The sequence below is a fragment of the Mustela nigripes genome, chromosome 2, assembly GCF_022355385.1.
Source record: "Mustela nigripes isolate SB6536 chromosome 2, MUSNIG.SB6536, whole genome shotgun sequence".
NCBI lineage: Eukaryota > Metazoa > Chordata > Mammalia > Carnivora > Mustelidae > Mustela > Mustela nigripes.
In genome coordinates, this window is record NC_081558.1 from 150979810 (window position 1) to 151001024 (window position 21215).

At 36.2% G+C, this 21215-nt stretch overlaps 1 protein-coding gene across 5 annotated transcripts in view; it reads left to right on the forward strand.

Moving 5' to 3' along the window:
• The window catches only part of TFDP2 (transcription factor Dp-2), a 177794-nt gene that overhangs the window by 44887 nt on the left and 111692 nt on the right, over positions 1-21215 (forward strand). For 3 of the 5 annotated variants that reach the window (XM_059391822.1, XM_059391824.1, XM_059391823.1), the window contains 2 exons: positions 8490-8584; positions 16725-16791. In XM_059391822.1, the coding sequence (XP_059247805.1) occupies positions 8570-8584; positions 16725-16791 (82 nt within the window). In that variant the 5' untranslated portion in view covers positions 8490-8569. Of the gene's footprint in view, positions 1-8489; positions 8585-13221; positions 13301-16724; positions 16792-17002; positions 17160-21215 lie in introns of those variants that run through there. The other 2 variants (XM_059391828.1, XM_059391827.1) reach the window with 2 other exon arrangements.

Sequence of the window (21215 nt, forward strand, 5' to 3'; positions counted from 1 at the left end):
TTCATCTTTTTCATCTACTGTAGTAGCCCTTAACAATAATCGTCATGAAGTAATTATGAAATTCATGTATACTGGATACCCTCATAGTGAAAATGTAGGCTCCACCAGGGCAGGGACTGTCGTCGTTTCTCATAATATCTTTAATGCTCAGCCTGATGTTTGACATTCAGCAGGCAGTAAGTATTTATTGAATATGTAAGTGAATGAGTAGTGCTGAAACATTATTCATTATTCACTACATATCTGTAGAAGACTATTAAAAGTTGTTATTGATTGCTTATAGTATTAATCAGTTTTATCATTGTTGAGAGTCCTGGGTAAAGGCTTGTGTAACTCTGGAAAAAAATTTTTCAACTTAAGTAAATCTGGAAAAATTTTTCAACTTAAAAAAGTGAGCAGTAGGGGCGCCTCGGTGGCTCAGCGGGTTAAAGCCTCTGCCTTCGGCTGGGGTCATGATCCCTGGGTCCTGGGATCGAGCCCCTACATTGGGCTCGCTGCTTGGCAGGGAGCCTGCTTCCTCCTCTCTCTCTGCCTGCCTCTCTGTGTACTTGTGATCTCTGTCTGTCAAATAAATAAATAAAATCTTAAAAAGAAGTGAGCAATAGACATAAAAGCACTTTTCTTTTCCTTTTTTTTTTAAGTGTAAAATGTTGCTGGTTCTGTGGGAGAGCAGCTTTTAGTAAAGGTGTTTTTCAGAATTTACTCTTGCCCACTCTTTTTTTTTTTTTTTTTTTTTTTTAAATCAGAGAGAGAGGGAGGGAACACAGGCAGCCAGAGTGGCAGGCAAGGCAGAGGGAGAAAGAAGCAGGCTAGCCCTGCTGAGAAAGGAGCCTGATGTGGGACTCAATCCCAGGACATTGGGATCATGACCTGAGCCAAAGGCAGCTGCTTAACTGACTGAGCCACCCAGGCATCCCATACTCTTGCCCACTCTTGTTTTCCCCTTCAAAACGAAACGAAAGAAATCAAAGAAGTATACCCTATTATAAATATTTCAACTATAATTTTTTTAAAAATTAAACACAAATACAATGCTGGCTCCAAAAGACTTTTTGTTCGTGGTTGGAAAATGTCACAATTCTGCTATATAGCTTAATGACATTTCAAATGCATGAATGTGTTATGTGTTTATGTGTCTTTTCATTTACTGCTCTCATTATTCAATGAGATTATCATATTATTAAAAGATGAAAATAAAATATTGAGTCTGTAATTCATTAAGTAAATATTGCCTTAAAAACAAACAAGTTTTCACTTGAGTTCCAAACATGTGCCAGACACTGGTATATAATAGTAAACAGATGGGGTCACTGCCCTTATGAAACTTAATACTTTAGTTGGCAGAGATAGACCACATTCTGATAATCACACAAATAAATAGATAATGACAACCTGGTGTGTGCAGTTAAAGGAGAAGGTAGGAGAGAATTAGTAGAGGAAGACCCCTGACCTAGTCTTGGTATCAGGAGAGAGATAGTTTTCCCTGAGAAGTGACACTGAGAAGAGATCTGAAGGAAGAGGAATTAACCTGTGGTGAATATTCCAGGCTGAGGGAATAGCATGTGCAGAGGCCTTAAGTCAGGAAGAGGATGTTTTTGAGTAACTGACAGCAGAGGACAGGGAACTAGATTAGGGAAGGGTATGGGGAAGTGAATCAACACGGAGGTGGAAAGGTAGTCAGGAGACCAGGTCAAACATTAAGGATTGAGTCATTAAAATATGGTATTATAATGTAAAGGAATATTATGTAACTGTAAAAAGAAAAATAAAATTTATCATATACTTAAAAGTAAAGAAATTTTGATTTAATATTATAATTTTTAAAATACAAAACCAAAGAGGATTAAAATCTGACCCAAAGGTATGTATGTGACCCGTGACACATGAAATTTTGAAGGATTTTTTGGATATAGTAAATTATCCTCTTATGGATATATTGTAATAGTAATTACAAATTTTGTTCTGTTTTGAGAATCTATGTATTGTACCTCTCTCAAGTCTGATATTTTATGTAAATAAGCATTGGTGCTTAAGAACATGTCTACTGGTCTGAGATCCCAGGTTGATACTCTGGCATTACCGTTTACACAGTTGGTTAACTGGGCTAATTACTTCAACTCTCTAAAGCTCAGTTTTGTCAACTGTAAATTGTGACCAGTAATACTTACCTGATAGAGTTGTAGTGTGAATGATGTGAGATCATGCATGTGAAGCATTTAGGAGAGTGCCTAGATATCTTCTTCCCCTAAGAGTTACTTATTATCACTTACTATGAAAAATATCTTCTCATTAATACCAGTTATCTGAAGTTAGAGTGCAGAAAGAGAACACTGAAGGAAAGTATGTCAAAAACTTATTGTAGTTGCCTCTGAGAGCTGGAACCATGGCTGATATTTTTTTCTTATTTTATTGTTTTGTGTATTTTCCAGACCTTGAAACATGGGTATGTTTTTAAAATTAGTAATGTTTTCATTTAAATATGCTGCCTTTGCTGAAATGTAATTTTTTATAGCCTCTTTTTTCAGTAGTGATAGAAAGTCTACATACCCTAATTCAGGTGATGTGAATTCTACAAATTTATCCATAATTATTTCTTCTCTGTGTTTTGATTACCATTGTACCATTTTTTTTTTTTTTACCATTTTAAAAGGCTTTGTGGCCAGAGATGCTAAATTGTGATTGGAAAGGAAAGGGGCTTCTTGCATTTTGAGACCATCTGTGGGAGTTGCATTGTCTGAAACTGACAAGAGATATGGCAGATGGCGAGGTCACAAAGATTGACTTTTTGAGCTTGACATAATGTGTTCATGAAACTGGAAGAAGAAATCCGACTTATTTTTTAACTAACTGAAGAACTTGGTCACAGGAAAAAGTGTACGATTGTTGAGCCTGGATAAAACATAATGCATCAGTGCACATGACTGGCTTATCATTGAGAATCACCAGTGCCAGCAAAGATGGCAATTTCTTGAAACATCCAGTGCCATGTTTATTTACTTTCTGGACACTTGGGTTTTAAGTCATATGTTACAAATAATTTTTAGATTAAAAATAATGTTTTAAAAAAAGCAAAAGCTTTAAAAATACTTAGAAATGTGTATTTCTAAACTAAAGGCTATAAACTCTCACTCAAAACCAGTACAGCATACTTCATTTTTAATTGAATGAGGCAGATCTCTATCATAATCCCATTTCTTTTTATAACATTTATCTTAATGTATTTTTACATAATTTTTTAAAAAAGATTTTTATTTATTTGAGAGAGAGAGGAACCAGTAACAGGGTAGGGGCAGAGGAAGAAGCAGACTCCTTTTTTTTTTTTTAAAGATTTTATTTATTTATTTTTCAGGGATAGAGGGAGAGAGAGCAAGCGAGCACAGGCAGGCAGAGAGGCAGGCAGAGGCAGAGGGAGAAGCAGGTTCCCTGCCGAGCAAGGAGCCCAATGTGGGACTCTATCCCAGGGCGATGGGATCATGACCTGAGTGGAAGGCAGCTGCTTAAGCAACTAAGCCACCCAGGCGTCCCAAGAAGCAGACTCCTTGTTGAGCAGGGAGTCTGACGAAGTGGGGCTCAATCCCGGGTCTCCAGATCATGACCTTGAGCCTAAGGCAGGCACTTAACCAACTGAGCTATCCAGGTGCCCCAGTATTTTACATAATTTAAATTATCTTTGAAAGTTTATGCTTGTTGTTTCTCTGATCTACTAGGATGTCTTCAGTGCCTAGATGAATGCCTTGCACATAGTGGGTGTTCAGTGCTTGCTGGATAAATAAATTAATGACTAAAGTTATTGCTTACTTCTGTTAATTTTAGAAAAGTTTTTCTAACCATAATTAAACATTTTATTTCCTTTTAAAACTAGATTTATGGGGCGCCTGGGTGGCTCAGTGGGTTAAGCCGCTGCCTTCGGCTCAGGTCATGATCTCGGAGTCCTGGGATCGAGTCCCGCATCGGGCTCTCTGCTCAGTGGGGAGCCTGCTTCCTCCTCTCTCTCTGCCTGCCTCTCTGCCTACTTGTGATCTCTCTCTCTGTCAAATAAATAAATAAATCTTAAAAAAAAAAAACAAAAAACTAGATTTATGGTGTGGTTATTTTTTTACTTCTACTACACGTGAGTTATGTATTACTTATTTTGGAAGAAGAAACCTTAATTTGTCATGAAAAACAGCAAACTGCTTTTTTAAACCCTAACACTGTGGGCTTATACTCTGCTAGGCAGTGTCCTAACAATTTTTTATGTATTGACTCAAGTAGATGTACTATTTGTTACTATTTTTGCAGATGGGAGAAATTGAGGCACAGAGATGTTCCAGTAAAATTTACTCTTTCTTTTTTCTAAAAAAAAAAGAAATCCATGCCAAACATTTTATCATTTCAAGCATTTATCATTTAGGTAGCATTTAGAGGTTCTTAATTTGTACTTAGCTCTGGTGAAAGGATACAAAGAATACTAAGAAAAATTAAGTTTGTTAATGTGGCTCATTAACGTGCCTAAGCAGTATTTTATTGGTCACCACTTGCTATTGTGTGCTGAAATAGTAACAAGTCTGTTAAAATTTTTTTTTTTTTTAAATTTGGGTAAATATCACAGTGTCACCCAGAAGCTCAGCCGTTAGGAGATAGAATACTGTATGGAATACTGAATATTGTAGTGAAGCAGAGGTATGGAGACAAGCCACTTTAACCATAACAACTATATTTTGGGGTGAAGAAATGGGGAGAAGGGAAAAAGGGCATTTACTAGCTGAATCTGGTACACCAGCCCAATGATGTCTGCTTATATTTCATTGACTAGAATTATGTCCTATGGTCAGTACATCTGAAAGGGAGACTGAGAATGTAGTACTCTTTTTTTAAGTTGGGCACATTGCCACCTTCAACTTCTCCTAAGGAAGAAGAGGATAAGATACTGGGTAGGCAAACCATATCTGCCTTAGATACAGTAGGTTTCTAAAATTTGACGGGGACTTTGATGGAAAACACTTCATTGTTTTTTGTTATAACTACATTTTCATAGCTCAGAAGGTACTCTTAGAAATATGTAAAATTGATTTTTTTTGTGTTTAGGAGTGTTTGGTGTTTATGTATGAACTGTAGGGCTTTTGTCACACTGACTTGGATCTGAAGATTTTCATTTAGGCAGATTGTATGTAATTTACTGCTAACAAGGTTGAAAAACTCAGTATACCTTTTTTTCAGATGAGGACACTGAAACTCAAAGTGGTTGAGTCACTTGTTCAGGGTCACACAGCTAGTAAGTGTCAAAGCTGAGATTGAGCCTAACTTTAAAAATCCATGCTTTTTCACTCTGCTAACACTGTTGCTTTATTTATTAGATGCCTGCTTCAATCAGGACACTTAGAACCAACTGTTATTTTAGTTTTTTTCTATTTAAATAATCAATTCTTGTTCCTCTCTAGTATCTTGGAGTTCCCACTGATCTTTTTTAAGCTTTTAAGTTGATTGCCTCATGAATGAAGAGAAATACAAATTTACTTCTAAGTACTACTTCACCTGAACTTTTTTTCTTTCCTTTTTTAAAGTTTATCTGTTACTTATTTTTGAGTAATCTGTATACCCAACATTGGACTCAAAATCATAGCCCCCACAATCAAGCGTTGTGCATTGTCTTCCGACTAAGCCAGCCAGTTTTATTATTTTCACTATCATTCCGTTCTTAATATTCTGTTATTCTTTACTGCTATTTTCATTGTCATTCAGTTCTAAATATTTCAGATTTCTTTAACTCATGGGTTGTTTGAGCAATAATATAGTTTTATTTTTTTAAATATATGATTTTTAACTCTTTATTTAAAATGGCTGATTCCTTACTTAGTTGTGTTGTGGTCAGAGACCATAATCTGTGTAATACTGCCTCTGTTAGGTAGTTTAGTGAGTGGGATGTCAGGAACTTGTGCTTTATTATTTATCTGATATTTTTAATACTGAAGAGAAAATAACAAATAGTTGGTGAATGTGAAACATTTCTAGCATAGGAACTTAATTTTCATATTAGATCGTGACAGACATTGTGAACAAATCTACAGCTATCATGGGACAGTGAAAATCATAGTGGTACTCCAGGTCTTGGGATTTTTAAATTTATGTTTTATCATTGAAATATTGTAAGTTTATTGGGTTTGGGTTTTTTTTTTTTAAGATTTATTTGTTTTTGAGAGAGAGAGCACACTTGCCTACATGAGCTTTGTGGGGTGGGCAGAGGGAGAGGGGCAGACTCCCTGTTGAGGGGGGAGCCCAACTCAGGGCTCTGTCACATGACCTCGAGATCATGATCTGAGCTGAAGTCCGATGCTTAACTGACTGAGCTACCCAGGCACCCTGAAAATTTGTAAATTTGGTGTTTTATTAAAAAGTAAAAATGCCTTTTATTCCATCCACAAAGTTTTACTTGTAGATTCGGTTTCTAGTATATGAGGCAGACAGTTGGAGCCTCCATTTCTTGAAACCATATTGTTTATGATCTTTTCAAAATTGTTTTATTTTTTCCTTCCCCTTAAATGTCTTATTAAATTTTTAATTTTGAAACAATGTAAAATAAGAAAAAAGTTGCAAAAATAGGACACAACTCCTGAATACCCTTTACCCAGATTATCCAGTTGTTGACATTTTGCCATACTTGGTTTATCATTCCCACTTTTTTTTTCTTCTTCTTCTTCTTCTTTTTTTTTTTTTTTAAAGACTTTGTTTATTTACTTGACAGAGATTACAAGTAGACAGACAGAGGCAGGCAGAGAGAGAGGAGGGGAAGCAGGCTCCCTGCTGAGCAGAGAGCCCGATGCGGGGCTCGATTCCAGGACTCTGCGATCATGACCCGAGCTGAAGGCAGAGGCTTTGACACATTAAGCCACCCAGGCGCCCCTCATTCCCACTTTCTTTATACAGATTATATATTTTTTTAATCATTCGAAAGTACATTGCTATTATTATACCTCTTCACTTGTAAATATTTTGGTGTACTTTTTCTAAAAACAGGAACACTCACTTAAAAAACCCACAACTGATCAACGCAGGAAATGAAACACTGAAGCAATACTATTATCTAGTCTGTGGACCATATTTCAGTTTTTCCATTTGCCATGATAATGGTCTTCACAAGAGTTATTTTCTCTGGTCCAGAGCCCAGTTGAAGATCCTGTGTTGAATTTAATTTTTATGTGACTTTAGTCTTTTTAAACCTGGAATGGTTGTTAGGTTCCTTTTTTCTCATGACACAAAAATTTTTAAGAAGTTCAGTCCTTTATTTTATAGAATGCCCCTCAATTTAAATATCTCTGCTATTTCCTCATGAATTAGATTATGCTTTGGGTAGAAGTATCTCAGAAGTGATATTCTCTCCATCTCAGTGCACTTGTGGAGATGCATGTTAGTTTGTGTCATTGTTAGTGGTCATTAGGTAGGTTTGATCACTTTAGCTATGTGGTGCCAGATTTCTTCACTGTAAAATTAGAATGAATAGGTATTTTGTGGGGTGATATTTCAAGACTATGTAAATATCCTGTTTCTTACCAACTTTTCACCCACTAGAGTTTTAGTATCTATGATAATCCTTGTCTAATCAGGTATTATTATGATGTTTACAAATTGGTGGTTTTCTCATTGCATCATTCATTTATATTTACTATTTGGTATAATATTGCAGAGAAGAGCTTTCCCTTCTTCCTCATTATTTGTTTCTATCAGTATGAAGTCCTGGATTGTTATTTTATTCAAAGAGTTCATAGTCTATTACAATCTGTTATTATCAGTGTATACTTTGGTGCCCACTTGTTACAAATTGTGCAGTTGTAGGCCCTTTAAGCTGACTCCTGTATACTTTTAATATGTCTCCATCGTTTTTTGAGCTCTTCCTTACTGTAGATACAATAAAGTGTTCTAGTCTTATCTTGGACATCTCTTGCCTCAACCCTGGAACTGGCTATTTCTTCAAGAAGCCCTAGTGTTTCTTTTTTTTTTTTTTTTATTGTTTTTTTTTAATATTTTTTTTAAGATTTTATTTATTCATCAGAGAGAGAAGGAGAGAGTGAGCACAGGCAGACAGAATGGCAGGCAGAGGCAGAGGGAGAAGCAGGCTCCCTGCTGAGCAAGGAGCCCGATGTGGGACTCGATCCCAGGACGCTGGGATCATGACCTGAGCCGAAGGCAGCTGCTTAACCAACTGAGCCACCCAGGCGTCCCAAGAAGCCCTAGTGTTTCTTTTAGTGTGTTATCTAAAGGAACATAGTATGATATTTCAGAGCCCAGGTTTTATCACTTGTTAACTGAGTTGATTTGGTGGGATATTTAAACTCTGCAAGCCCCAATTTTTATTTGGAAAGTGAGGATTAAAATGGTACATATCTCAGAGTGTTTTTGCGAGGATTAATTTAAATAATCCACTTAAACAGTGCATATCACATGGTTAATATCACATAAACATTGCCCATTATTATTATTACATTACTATTCCCTCTTTTTTCCCCCTTTAACAGGATGTTCTTTTAAAGAATTACTGAAGACGAAGTTTTTTTTTTAATGGCTTTACAGAATTTTAAATCGAATACAATTTGACATGACGGCAAAAAATGTAAGTATTGTAAATTTTTAAATGTAAGTATTTTTTAAATGAGTTGTACTTTTTCCTATGCACATTTTTCTTCACTATTCTAATTACTCAAGTTCAATTTACTGGCATTAGTTTATAATTGTCTTTGTTTATGTAAAAAATGATAGCGACTTCAGTGCTATTGAATATAGCACTTGAGTGGGCACAATAGTGTTCTTATAAATTGCTGCCAAGTTGTACCTTCTCAACAGCTGCAAAATTGCTATCTCTAGAAAGTTCCCCACCTCTCTCCTTTTTTGGTACTGTATAAGTCTTTGTTTTGTTACTTGCTGGAGATTTACTTGCCTTATTGAGAAAATCAGTTTTCTTTGGCCCAATTTTTTTTTTTTTGTGGACTTACTCAAGGAAGTATGTACACTGAGATATGGTTTAGCTGTCCTCCATGAAATGATTCCTGAGGAGACATTAGATTTTCAATGTTTTGGAGAAGCTATTCAGTTTCTTTCCTCTGCTCAAGGCTTCTATTTCTGAATCAGCTTCCTTTCAGGTTATTTTCTTATTGTCTGACTGTGTCAATAGATTTTGTTCCAGTTCTGTGATGGATTATGCCAGAAAATAAATATTGCAACATATAGGGAAATAACTTATAATTGCTTTACTGTTCCCACATTATGATGTCGGAATCTTTGATTGTACATAATAGAAATCAGCTTTGCTACTTTAAAAAGGGAATTTATCATAAAGATACAGGACTGTCTCAGAGACTTTAAGAGTAAGAATTTAGTGGGCCTTCAGAAAGACCTGGGTGCAAAAATTTGAAATGTACCAGAAATTGAAGCAATGTTTAGTCTCCATATATTATCTCTGCTTGTCTGTGTGCATCTGCTTTATACTCTGTCTCTCTCTCTCTCTCTGCGAATCGTGCTCCTTAGTTCTCTAGGCAGCCTCTCAATATATGTGTCACAGAACCAGCCTTTTCAGAGGGGTGCCAAGGAAAGGATGAAGACAACTTGACAGACTTGTCTGCCCATGTCAGCTCCAATTTCAGACTCCTTGGGGTGGACGTCTGCTACTACTCATGTGCGGTTTAACCTAATTATGACTAGGAGAAGCCAGCATCTATTGTGTGAAAAGGTCTCCTTTCAGCCAGACAGATAGTTCCAAATACTGCCCATTATACATCTAAAGAATAACATGAAAAACAAAATCCTTCATGATTAATCTCTATTTCCCTATTATTGACCTTGCTTTTGACATGCTCTAAGCAGCTATAAGCAGATACAGATTGTTTCATTATCACTTAATTTTGTTAGGATAAATTATCAGGAGTACTCTGCCTTAATCTAAGGTTGCTATATGTATATTTGTTAATGTGTTGTTTGGGGAAAAGAAGCAGCAAAGTTTTAGTCTGTGTATTGGAAATTTTCTTGCAGAATATTATCTTGATTTTTTTTCTCCTTAGGAAGAAAGGGAAGTAAAAATTATCTTGAACCACAGCTGGTTAACATTCAAATAGCAAGCATATTTTGGATTAAAATCTACCTTGAATCAAATATCATCTTTCTAGTCATATGTACAATTTGCTATATAAAAAGTATTTTTCCTAAAGTAACATAAAGCATTTGAACAAGTGGTAATTATACTCCGATTATTTTGTTTGTATATTTGGAAGAAATCACACAGTGAGCAACATGTTTCTCTTTCTGCTATGGCAACCTAGGGGGAGAGGGATAAGTGAGGTGATCTCTTTTGATATCTTAGAATTAGGGACATGAAGAGGTCAAGCCTCAGATTGGGCTATGCTGACGCATGTGGGAAAGAATTGAAATAGGCTGTCTGAAAATAACCAGTCAAGTTCACTAGCCATTCTGCAACAGAGAAGAACACTTTAGTGGCTTTTAATATGTTTTATCAAGATACCTACTGAAAGGATTATACTATTTCACAGTGCCATAAGTAATTCATTCTCCTCCCCACCCCCTGTATATGTACCTGATATTGTTCTAGGCTCCTGCCTTCCTGTGGCTTATAGTGTCTGTAGTGAGAGAAGACAATAAATACATACCTAATGTCAGATAATGATAAATGTTATGAAAAGTAAAGCCGGGGAAGGAGAGAGAGAATGATGGCAGTGAGAGAGAGTTTTTCAACTTAAGTTTTCAGAAGAATTCTCTTTAAGGAAATGATGATGTTTAGATAGAAGTGCTCTTGAGTCTCAATCCAAGAAGAGGAAGCCAGCCTTATGAGTACCTGGGAAAAGAACATTCTAGGTAGAGGCAGGAAAATGTACAGTTGTTCAAGGAACAGCCAGATGACCATTTTATAAGTGGAACAGAGTAAGCAAGGAAAAGTGGTAGATGAAGTCAGACAGAAAGCAGGAGCCAGATTGTGTGGAGCCTCAAATTCTGGGTGATAGATGTGTATTTAAAACGTCAGTAAGAAGCCATTGGAAATTTGCTGGTCAGCTGTGACTGGACTTAACTATTTTAGAAAGTTTGTCCTGATTGCTGAGTGAATAGATGGAAGAGAGGCATAGTAGAGGCAAGAGACTCATTTGGCACTTATCTCAGTAGTTCAGACAACAAACTATTGTGATTTGGCCTGGGGTAGTGATATTGGAGATGGGGAAATGTGGCTGGATCTAGGATGTATTTGAAGGGACAGCCGTTAGGAGTTATTGAGTAATAAGGATATGAAGGCAGAGAAAATTAAAAAAAAAAAAAAAAAAAAAAAAACCTCTCAGTATTTGACCTGTGTAACTGGATAAATGGTTATGCTGTTTAATGAGAAGAAAAACTCTTGGGGGAACTGTGGGATTTTTGTGGCAAACTCAACAGTCATTTTGAACTTTAATTAAAGTTGACAGACCTAGGGGCGCCTGGGTGGCTCAGTGGGTTAAGCCGCTGCCTTCGGCTCAGGTCATGATCTCAGGGTCCTGGGATCGAGTCCCACATCGGGCTCTCTGCTCAGTAGGGAGCCTGCTTCCTCCTCTCTCTCTCTGCCTGCCTCTCTGCCTACTTGTGATCTCTCTCTGTCAAATAAATAAATAAAATCTTTAAAAAAAAAAAAAAAAAAAAGTTGACAGACCTAAAAATGACCAGGTAGAAATATTGGCTAGGTAGCTTGATAAATGACTCTGAAGCTCAGAGAAATTGTTGGGATTGGATACAGAAATTTGGAGTCATTTCATATTAAATTATTTTCAAGTAGTGGTTACATGAGATTATATAGAATGTGAATGGATAGAGTATACCTGAGGACCCAAGGTCTGAGCACAGGGATTCTCCAGCATCTGGGGAGGAGGAGAAGCAGCAAAGGAGACTCAAAGAATGACCAAAAAGGAAGGAAGTAGTGTTATCCTGATGATCTGGAACCCAAGTGAAGAAAGTGTTTTAGGGAGGAGGGAATGATCCACTGTGTCTCATGCCACTGAGAAGTAAGTAACTCTTAGACATGGAAGAGATTGCCCAGGTCTTACAGAGCCATCATTAAACACGTATTCAGATATTTACATCCTTATTTTCTGCTTCTCATTTTACATATCTCTTATGAGAACAGTTTTTTGTGAGGAGTTATTTTTGTCTAATCCATGCCATAGTAGGTCTCATGGTTGCAAATGATAGAAACCCTACTTAAAACAGCTTAAGGCAAAAAGTGGAATGTATTGATTCACACAACTGGAAAGTCTGTGGTACTCTGGCTTCAAACACATCTGGTTACAAGGGAACCAAATGATGGTGTCAGGGATTTGTCTCCCTTTTTCCATCTCTTGGCTCTATATGATGGCAGAATACCATATGTTGTCTTTATAATTCTTACTTCAGAAAAGAAGAAACTTTTCCCTTTAAGCACTTACATTTCAAATTCTTTTGGTTGACCCTGCTTGATCCAGATGCTTAGACAAGCCGATGTGGAGAAAGAAGTGGGCCAGATCTGAGTCATGGGTCTACTTCTGCAACAGTTGAGGCTCAAAGATTAACAGTCATACTGGAACTGCGTGGATTGTGGGATGGATCATTTTGCAAAAAGGAAAGTCTGTAGAGCTGGCAATATATTCATTGTTTCTGGGATAAAATTGTTGTCAAATCATATCTAATATTCACTGATATTCTTCATGACCACAAATGCAGGTCTGTCCTGACTCAAGCTTATATAGTATACAATAAAGGATTTGAAAGGCAATATGATGTGTATTTTTTTGCCTCATCAAAGAATCTTTTAAATAATATGTAAGCCATGATACTCATTACAGAAAAATTAGAGAATACAGGTAAAGAAACTAGCCTAGAGACTATCAGCAGAATTTTGCCTAGGAAGACATTTGATATATATACAAATGTGTGTGTGTGTATAATAAAATGTGTATAAATATTTTGAATAAAAATGAGGTCATACTGTTTTATAACCAATATTTAGCTTAATCTTGTTGATGAATGTCTTTTCTTAATATCTCTGTAACATCATTTTTTTTAAAGATTTTATTTATTTTATTTGACAGAGATCACAAGTAGGCAGAGAGGCAGGCAGAGAGAGAGAGAGAGAGGAGGAAGCAGGCTCCCCGCTGAGCAGAGAGCCCGATGCAGGACTCGATCCCAGGACCCTGAGATCATGACCTGAGCCGAAGGCAGCGGCTTAACCCACTGAGCCACCCAGGCGCCCCTGTAACATCATTTTAAATGACTGTTTTATGTTATCTGCTGTATGGACTTACGTCAGTTTCCTGATATTGGCCATTAAGTAAATTCTACTTTTTTCTTTTTTTACTTTTCTTTTTAGCTTTTTGTTTATTTTTACTTACTCATTGGATTATTTCCATAAAGCAAAGTCTTAGGAAATTGCTAAGCTGAAGGGTGTGTGCTTTGGGGGGCTTTTGTTTCATGTTGCTAAATTGCATTTCAGGAAGGTTGCACTCATTTATATATTCATCAGTGGTGTATGAGAGTGCCATTTCCCTTTATTTTCTTTTTAGTCTTGCCAATGTAATCAGCAAAAAAATGGTATGTAGTTTATTCATTTCTCTAGTTGCTAGTTAATTTTTTTTTTAAAGATTTTATTTATTTATTGGAGAGGGAGAGAGAGAGAGTGCAAGGAGAGAGATCAGTAGGAGAAGCAGCAGCAGACCCGGCTGAGCAGTGAGCCAGATGCAGGACTCGATCCCAGGTCTCCAGGATCATGACCTGAGCCGAAGGCAGTTGCCCAACCCACTGAGCGACCCAGGCACCCTCTAGTTGCTAGTTGGGTCACATTGGTGTTCTGTATGTTCAGTTGCATCTATCTTTTGTGAATTGTCTGTGTCAGTGTTGAAGAGTTAAAGTCATTACTGTCTGAATAACAACCTGCACGTGGGTATTGCTTTGTCACTAAATAATATTCACGTAATTATTTAATTTGATCTAAGCTCTCTGAGTTTGTCATGCACATAGGAGTTGCCATCTCCATCTGCAGTGACTGCTAAGATCACCTTGCTCGTGGATGGCAGAGCTGAACTCCGTGTACAGATCATCTCACACTGAATCTTCTTTTCTTTCAGTTTCACCAATTTAAAATGTTGAATGTTAGTGAAATTATAATGTTATTAATGGGAAATAAGTTTGAACCCTGAAAATTGGGCTTGGATATTTTTTATTCTACAGACATTTAGTGACTGTTTATAGTATGCAGCACAGTGTTTGAATATCCAGACAGAAAACTTCTCTCGGGACCTTATTAGGTGAAAAATTTTACATAAAATGAGTTCAGCTTTTACTTTTTCTGTGAACCATTATTATTATTATATTCTTCTTAAATAGAGTAAGGAAAGAAAAATTATTTTTAAATGCCTTTCCTAGCCAGCTTTTTCTGCTCTCAAATAATCTTCTTTGAGTCTTTATAGTGTTTATGAAAAAGCAGAGATTAATAAATTTTCGAAATTTTAATTTTAGTAGTATTTATATAATCTCTAAATACAAATACCTCCCCTTATCTATTAGACCAAAATTAGCATGAAATATTGATTGACTCACAATTGACCTTTATCTTTTTAGGGTATAATTTGTTAGTTTTTAAGATGCAGATGTACTGCTGCTTAAAAAGTTTCCACATTGATTCTCTGCTTCACTCTGCAGAAGTTGACCATTAAGAGCAGGTGTTTAAACGTAACAGTAACCCAGTTACTGTGAACTCTCTGCTGTGACTATGTGGTTTCAGTTGAGGTTTTTGCCGTTATCTTTGTATAATAACAAAAAGATGTAAACTGATGCTTTTGAAATTATTGTAATATGTGTATTAAATGATCACATTATATTAAGCATGGACTATTAAAGGCTGTCTTTGCCTTCTTTGCTTTCTTTTTACAGTAGAACACTAATGAAAGTTCTGTCTTTTTTAGCAGAAAAGTTTTTTGGTTTTTTTGCTTTTTTTTTTCAAGAGAGGCATGTTAGTGATGCCATAGTAAACTCTTGGCATTTGCAAATTGAACACTTTTTAAAGAAATATTTTATTTATTTATTTGAGAGAGAGAGAGAAAGCACAAGCAGAGGGAGCAGCAGGCAGAGGCGGTGGGAGAAGCAGGCTCCCCACTGAGCAGGGAGCCTGATGTGGGAGTTGATTCCAGGATTCTGAGATCATGATCTGAGCCAAAGGCAGGCGCTTAACCAACTGAGCCACCCAGGCACCCTACAAATCGAACACTTAACATTAATATTTGTGAGCATTTCTGGAGATTCATGTAGTAGTAATTTGTTAAAATTTTATTGCAAAAGGTTTATTTCTAATAACATACTTATAAGAAGCTAGATAGAATTAAGTATCTGCACCATTAACTACATAGAATTAAGAAGGTGCATTTTAGATGTCTTCCACTCAACTGCTATCATAAAAATTTAGTATTAGATGCTAGAGATAGGTTTGCATCAGAATTATTTTTCCATGATGTGAATGATATGTAGAAATATTTCTGGTAATATATCTCTTGACAGAAAGAAACAGCTACTAGTAGTGCATATGAATTACTAAATAATGAAATAATTAGTTCTTACATTATGAAATTTTAAAGTGTCAAATGAGTGCCCTTGAACAATATATGTTGCTAATGCAGTGGGTAGTTTAAAAATAACATTAAGTGCACAGATACAAAGTTATAAAGCTTTGTGTTCTTTAAAATATTTTTAATGTGCTAGTACTTTGAAAGGATGTTTGAGGTACCAAGTTAGCACTGATATTTGAAAATGACAAATCTATATGGATTAAAACAATAACATAATAGTAATAGTAGAATCAGTTATTGGAATCTTGTTTATGTCAAGTTTTCAAAAATGGAGAGGTTTTTTCCTCCTAGCTCTGTAATAAGTTTTTAAAATTCTGATGATACTACAGTATTTAGTTCTGTGATTCCAAGAAGTCCAGTGGCTGTCACATTAAATGAAATAAGTTGTCTAAAGGTAAATTTATAAACACACTTGCTATAGATAATCCTCAGGTATCATATTAATAGTTATGAAGGTTACTATGATTGAGCACTGTGTGCCATACACTGTGCTAGATGCTTTACATGAACTATCTCAATCTTTCTAATAACCTAAACTGGTTAGCACCTAAACTGGTAAGCACTTCTAGCATCCTTCAGTTTACAGTTGAAGGGACTGAGAAGTAGAGAACTTGTGTGACTTCACCATGACCACACACATAGTGGTCTTGATGAGCTAGAGTATGAGCCCAGGCAGCTGGATTTGAGACCAGTAGATCTCACCCTTACTGTGTGGTATTAATGGTCTTTATCTGATCCATTACATATCATAATGTTGAAAAGCATTATAGGTAGTGATTATGAACAGTAAAAATTCAGGGCAGCATGAAGGCGGAATTGTGTTGTATCTGTTGGCAACTTCAGGACTGCCACATTACTTGCTTTCAAAAAAACCATTAGTAAAATCTGTAGATTTCAGTTCTGTTCACTAGTGACATTATTTCATTAATTTTCATCTTAATCTGGACAGTTTCTGTTTTTCCCATTTTAAGCAACGTTTTCTTTTTAATTCTGGTATCAGTGGTATGGTTAATTCATTTTTATGTGGCTATCTATATTATTTGACATGGTTCTTCAGTAGAAAGTGTAAAATAGGTTATTAAATGACCACTTAATACATAAGATCCTGTTTTTAATTTTTAAAACTATTTTATTCAGGTTGGTTTGACTTCTACAAATGCAGAACTGAGAGGATTTATTGACCAGAATCTCAGTCCAACAAAAGGTAAGGACAGATGACTAGAAATTTTCTGCATTGAGTTAGTTTTATGAAATACGCAGTTACGTGTATTACTTTATATATAATAATTATATAATATGACCGTGTTATGTTATCATATACTAAATAACTTGTATCATATGAAAGGTGGGGGGAGAGAGGGAGAGAATGAGGGGAGAGAGATTGTGTGTGGTACTTTTTTTTTTTTTTTTTTAAGATTTTGTTTGAGAGAGAGCATGAGCAGGGGAAGGGGCAGAGAGGGAGGAAGAAGCAGGCTCCCCACTGAGCCCGGAGCCCTGTGTGGGGCTTAATCTCAGGACCTTGTGATGATGGCCCGGGCCGAAGGCAGACACTTGACCAACTGAGCCACCCAGGTACCTCTGAGAGTGTATGTGGTATTTGTGTCACTTTTCTCCATCTCTTTCCTAAGAGGTCTCTAAGACCACCTTTTTTTTTTTTTTTTTTTTTTTTTTAAAGCGAGAGAGCCCATGTGAAAGAGAGGGAGGCTTGGGAGGGTAAAGGGAGAGCCCAACTCGGGGCTTGATCTCACAACCCTGAGATCATAACCTAACCTAAAATCAAGAGTTAGATGCTTAAACAACTGAGCCACTCAGGTGCCCTTAAGACCACCTTTGATTAATGACCCTCTTATGATTGAAACTAACTGTTCAAGCCACTTTTTCTTGATTTTCTTGCTTGTTAGCCTTACTTCCTAGTTTAATTTGTAATGAAGTAGAGTATGAATGAATGAATATATACAAAATTCCTATATGTAATATATGGTTTACTGAAGGATTGCTCATATCCGAAATCTGACCTAACAGCACAATAATTTATGCAGGACTCTATCTGTATCTTGCTGTATGTATCTTTTAGTATATAGAGATAACATACAGAAATGTTTGTGGTTGAAATGATACGATGTTTGGGATTGGCTTCAAAATAATCCACTGGGGGAAGAAGAGTAAAGTGGGTGGAATTAGAGATAAAACTATCTGTGGTGTGATAGCTATATGGAGTTTTATTATTCCTTTCTCTCTTCCCTTGTATATGTTTGAAATTTTTCATTATTAAAGGTAGGAACAAAATACATGTCATTATAATACAGGTAACTGTGAGAGATACATATACCCTCAAAGGGTATATGCCCTGGAGAGAAGGCTAGAGAAGTCTGTATTTCAGTATAAAAAAGTCTAGCTTAGTAATAATGTCTGTAGAATTATTCTGAGAATTTAAATCTGTGTAATGAAACAGTAAATGTGATACTACAAGCCTTAATGCTTCTCACTTTTTCCAATTTTTTCACTGTAGTAAAATACACATAACATAAAATTTACAGCTTTAATCATTTTTAAGTGTACAGTTCAGTGATATTAGGTATATTCATGTTGTGTAGCCATTAGTCCCATCCACATCCTTAACTTTTTATCTTACGAAACTCAAATTTTGTACTCATTAAACAATAACTCCCCATTCTCCCCTCCCCCTAGTCTCAGGCACCCACCATTCTACTTTCTGTCTCTATTATTTTGACTGCTTTAGGTACCTCATGTAAGTGGAATCTTAATAGTAATTGTCTTTTTGTTGACTGGCTTATTTCAGTTAGCATAATGTCCTCAAGGTTCGTCTAAGTTGTAGTATGTGTCAGAATTTCCTTCCCTTTAAGGCTGAATACTATTCTGTTATGTATATATATATATACACCAGTTTTGCTTATCACTCATCCATCAGTGGACATATGGGTTGCTTCCATGTTTAGCAATGTGAATAATGTTTCTGTGAACATGGGAGTACAAATATCTCTTTGGGACCCTCTTTGGGTGTGTACCTAGAAGTGGAATTTCTGGGTCATATGGTAATTCTGTTTTTAATTTTTCAGAGGAATTGCCATTTGTTTTTTTTTTTTTTAAGATTTTATTTATTTATTTATTAGAGAGAGATCACAAGTAGGCAGAGAGGCAGGCAGAGGGAGAGAGAGAGAGTGGGTAGCAGGCTCCCCGCTAAACAGAGAGCCCAATGTGGGGCTCGATCCCAGGACCTTGAGATCATGACCTGAGCTGAAGGCAGAGGCTTAACCCACTGAGCCACCCATGTGCCCCTGAGGAAATGCCATTCTGATTTACAGGAGCTCTAACATTTTATATTCCTACCAATAGTGCACAAGGGTTCCAATTTCTCTACATCCGTGCAGCGTTGGTAGTATAGTGGTGAGCATAGCTGCCTTCCAATTTCTCCACATCCTTGCCAGCACTTATTTTATTTTTTGTTTTATTATAGCCATCTTAGTAGATGGGAAATGGTGTCTTACTATAATTTTGATTTGTATTTCCCTAATGACTAGTAATGTTGAGCATCTTTTTATGTGCTTATGGGCCAATTTGTATATCTTTGAAAGGTCTGCTCAAGTCCTATGCCCATTTTTGAATTGGATTAATTATTTTTGGAGTTGAGTTTTAGGGATTGTTATGTATATGGAATATTAATCCTTTATAAGATAAAAGATTTGCAGATATTTTCTTCTGTTCAGTTGGTTGTCTTTTCACTGTCTTTATAGTTCACTTGGATGTGCAAAAGTGCTTTATTTTGCTAAAGTCCAGTTTGTCTATTCTTTCTTCATACCCGTGACATGGTTGCCAAATCTAGCATTCTGAAGATTTTCCCCAAAGCTTTCTTCTAAGAATTTTATAGTTTTAGTTCTTTAGGTCTTTGATCGATTTTGAGTTAATTATTGTATATGGTTTAAGAGTCAAACTGGAGTAAGGATATCCAGTTTTAATAATACCATTTGTTGAAAGACTGTCCTTTGACCATTGAATGGTCTTAGCACTCTTGTCAAAAATCAGTTGACCACATATGTGAACGTTTATTTCTGGGCTTTTCATTCATTCATTCATTCGTTTTCATTTCATTCATTCAAGAGTTAGATGCTTGATAGCCTTACTTCCTAGTGGTTTACCTTGTGATGAAGTGGAGTATGAATGAATGAATATATACAAAATTCCTATATCTAATATATGGTTTACTGAAGGATTGCTTATATCCGAAATCTGGATCTGTATGTCTGTATGTATCATTATTTTAATTACTGTAGTTTTGTAATAAGTTTCAAAGTTGAGAATTGTGAACCCTTTTTCAGGATTGTTCTGGCTATTTAGGATTCCTTGCAATTACACATCAATTTGAGGATCAACTTTTCCATTTCTGTGAAAAAGGCTGTTAGACTTTGATAGACCTTGCATTGAATCTGTAAATTGAAACTGGAAACCACTGAATTGTACACTTTAAAAGGTGAATTTTTGGTATGTGAATTATACCTTTATTTAAAAAAACAACAAAACAAAACAACAGCTACTTTCTTTTTTTTTTACATATATATATTTTTATTTTTTATAAACATATATTTTTATCCCCAGTGGTAACAGCTACTTTCTTTAACTTGATATCTACTTCTGGCTCTGATTTGATCTTCCCCTCCTTGTCAGACTTTTTGGAAAAAGCCATACCTTACAATCCCATTCTCAGCTTTAGTTCACTCCTCTGCCTGATGTAATCTGTCTTTGACTCTATTAATCCACTGAAACTGCTCTTGGTTGTCTTTTTCTTTTTTGATTATCAGCATTTGACACAGTTAATTTCCCCCTTTGTTTTTTTATTACTTATTTATTTTTAAAAGTATTTATGTGTGAGAGAGAGCAGGAGAAGGGGGTGAGGGGCAGAGGGAAAAGCAGACTCCCCACAGAGCACTGGAGCATGCAGGGCTCCATCTGGAACTCCCATCTGGACTCTGGGATCATGACCTGAGCTGAAGGAGGCGCTTAATGACTGAGCCACCAGGCGCCCTGCCCCGTTTGTTTTTTAAATAACATTTTAAATTTAGAATAGTTTTAGATTTGCAGAAAAATTATAAAGATAGCTTACAGAGAGTTCTCATAAACCCCTTAGTCAGTTTTCCCTACTGTTAACATCCTACATTGGTCTAGTTTAGTTTTTACAATTAATGAACCAAAATTAATATATGTTGATTAACAGAAGTCCATACTTCTTCCCGTTTCCTTAGTTTTTAGCTAATGTTTGTTTTGGGTTCCAAGAGAGCTATCGGGATACCATATTACATTTCATGACCATCATCCTTCCTCTTTTTGACTGTGACAGTGTCTCAGACTTTTCATGTTTTTATTTTGTTTTTTTTTTTTAAGATTTTATTTATTTATTTGACAGAGAGAGAGATCACAAGTAGGCAGAGAGGCAGGCAGAGAGAGAGAGGAGGAAGCAGGCTCCCCGCTGAGCAGAGAGCCTGATGCGGGGCTCGATCCCAGGACCCTGAGATCATGACCTGAGCCGAAGGCAGAGGCTTTAACCCACTGAGCCACCCAGGTGCCCCTATTTTATGTTTTGAGATATAATTTTCAGGTATTTTGTAGAAGTCCCTC